The sequence below is a fragment of the Phytophthora infestans genome, genomic scaffold (genome assembly GCF_000142945.1).
Source record: "Phytophthora infestans T30-4 supercont1.14 genomic scaffold, whole genome shotgun sequence".
Taxonomy (NCBI): domain Eukaryota; phylum Oomycota; class Peronosporomycetes; order Peronosporales; family Peronosporaceae; genus Phytophthora; species Phytophthora infestans.
The window spans coordinates 3,009,953-3,011,886 of NW_003303745.1; the positions used below are offsets into that span (position 1 = coordinate 3,009,953).

The following is a 1,934-nucleotide window of genomic DNA, read 5'->3' on the forward strand; positions in this document are numbered from 1 at the left end:
CGAATCATTCTGGTCGCCATCTATTAGAACTGTAGTCGAAATCAAGTCGCACTGTTCAGAAAAGCAATAGATCGTCAATGGAGAATACTTCGATGGCTGGTATCGTGGTGCTCTCTGTGGTTAAGTTTTTTGGCTTCACTGTTTCATAGCAACTATTGAGTGACAGCACTGCTGTCATTTTGCTCAGTGACAACTAAAACCTTGGCACCGAGCTGTGACCAAACGAAGGTCTGTGACAGCCTCTCTTGCCTACATGGACATCTCCAGCCACAGACAGTTGACAGCAACGGTCGTTGGATCTGGAGGATAAGTGCACCGAGTTGCTACACTACATCACTCTTACTGCTACCAAAGAGGAGATTCTGGACAAGGAACGGCGTTTGAGCAACGTCCGGCTGCACAACGCCCAGAGTAGCGCGTACGTTGTGACACCAGTCGCTGGCAGGTTCGCTCACAGTCATGGTATATAGAGCAAGGGGTTGCCGTTGCGTATTAGCAGGATACAAGTTGAAGTAAGAGTGATGGTCGTTCAATTTCCTTTGCGCTTCCGCACTTTGTCAGCACTCTTCCATTTGCTTCGACCCAGTCACAAGGACGACACCATGAGTGCGGAACCCACGCAGCATCTATTGGATAAGCGAGGCGACGGCTTCGACGCCGTACGAGTTAAGCTCCTGCATCTCATCAAATTCCACGACGCCATTGGCTATGCGATGAACGCGAAGGCGATACAAGTCGACACTGACAAGCGTCTCATGAGCTGCCTGCGTCTCACTGCGGCAGTAAGCAAGGAGCCAAAGCAAGAAGAGAAACAGTCGAGTATTTCGTATGTCCTCGCCATGCAGGTTCTCGAGAGCGCTCAGCAAAGTAACGAGCTCACAGAAGAATTGAAGGCTCAGTGCGCCTATCTGCGCGCGCTACTTCGCGAGCAACAAGAACGAAAGCACCCCCAACCCGACGAGATGCCGTGTATCGTCATCCTTTTCGTGGTGGCGGCGATTTGGTATCTGTTTTTTCGCTGAAGCGGTAGTTAGACGCAAGAGCAGCGAACAGCCCCAGCCAAAGTGAAGTACAGAAGTTGCATCCGTCAACCATCACAAATGAAGAGTATTCTCTGGCATCTTTTTCGTACTTATTTACCCGCTCTGCCCACAGACGCTCGCTCGTGTCTCGCCCAGAGCGTCGCCGTCCATGACGAGCGGCGCGCTCAGCGTTTTTTAAACCCGTACTTCTTCCGTTCATAGAAAAGATCCGTCTTCGAGCTACCCAGGTTGACGATCTTGGGGCAGCCATCGCGGTCCTTCTCCAGCTGTGTACACTCGCGGCAGTAATAAGCGTCCGAAATACCAGGCCCGCCGCAAATGACGCAGCGGCCTTGGTACGAGCCGTAGTTGCACTCGTCGCAGATGCGAACCAGCGTGCACGGGCGCACATACGAGTCGCATATTACACACTTGCCGTCGTCCTTCTCGCAGAGACGGCCAATTGCCACGCCCGGCTGCTTGCGGCACATGACAAGGTCTGGGTGGTGCTTCGCCATAGTTGCGCTTCTTGGATTCGCTAGGTCAGTAACCACACAACATACACACCAAGTACGCGCAAGACTTCGTCACGCTCTTATTGGTGGAATCCTTTCGCGCCTTTTCCCAGCTCCTTCTGCTCTCAAATAACCTGTGCAAATATTCCACTTAAATGTGATAGTGACTCTCTTTGAACAGTTTATTTCGGATCAGAAGGTTTGCTTTGAACAATAGGACAGGGTTTTGGTTAAGTAGCTACCAATCAGAAATAAAGATGAAGTGTATCCTCCAATCAAAAGCGCTCCAAGGATATATGATGAGCATTCGGTTGGGCGACGTCTTGTTTCCATATTTTACGCAAGCTATTTTTATCACACGCTCAAAGAGAGCCAGCTGTAGAGGATTTTGTATGGA

The 1,934-nt window shown here is 50.6% G+C and overlaps 1 protein-coding gene across 1 annotated transcript; it reads right to left on the minus strand.

Moving 5' to 3' along the window:
* Positions 1 to 1,207: 1,207 nt before the first annotated feature.
* Positions 1,208 to 1,540, minus strand: PITG_09401 (pre-mRNA-splicing factor ini1; the record flags this gene model as incomplete). Its single annotated transcript, XM_002903607.1, has 1 exon — positions 1,208 to 1,540. The coding sequence occupies one exon, from the start codon at positions 1,538 to 1,540 to the stop codon at positions 1,208 to 1,210; it is 333 nt and encodes a 110-aa protein (XP_002903653.1).
* Between the last annotated feature and the right edge of the window lie 394 nt (positions 1,541 to 1,934).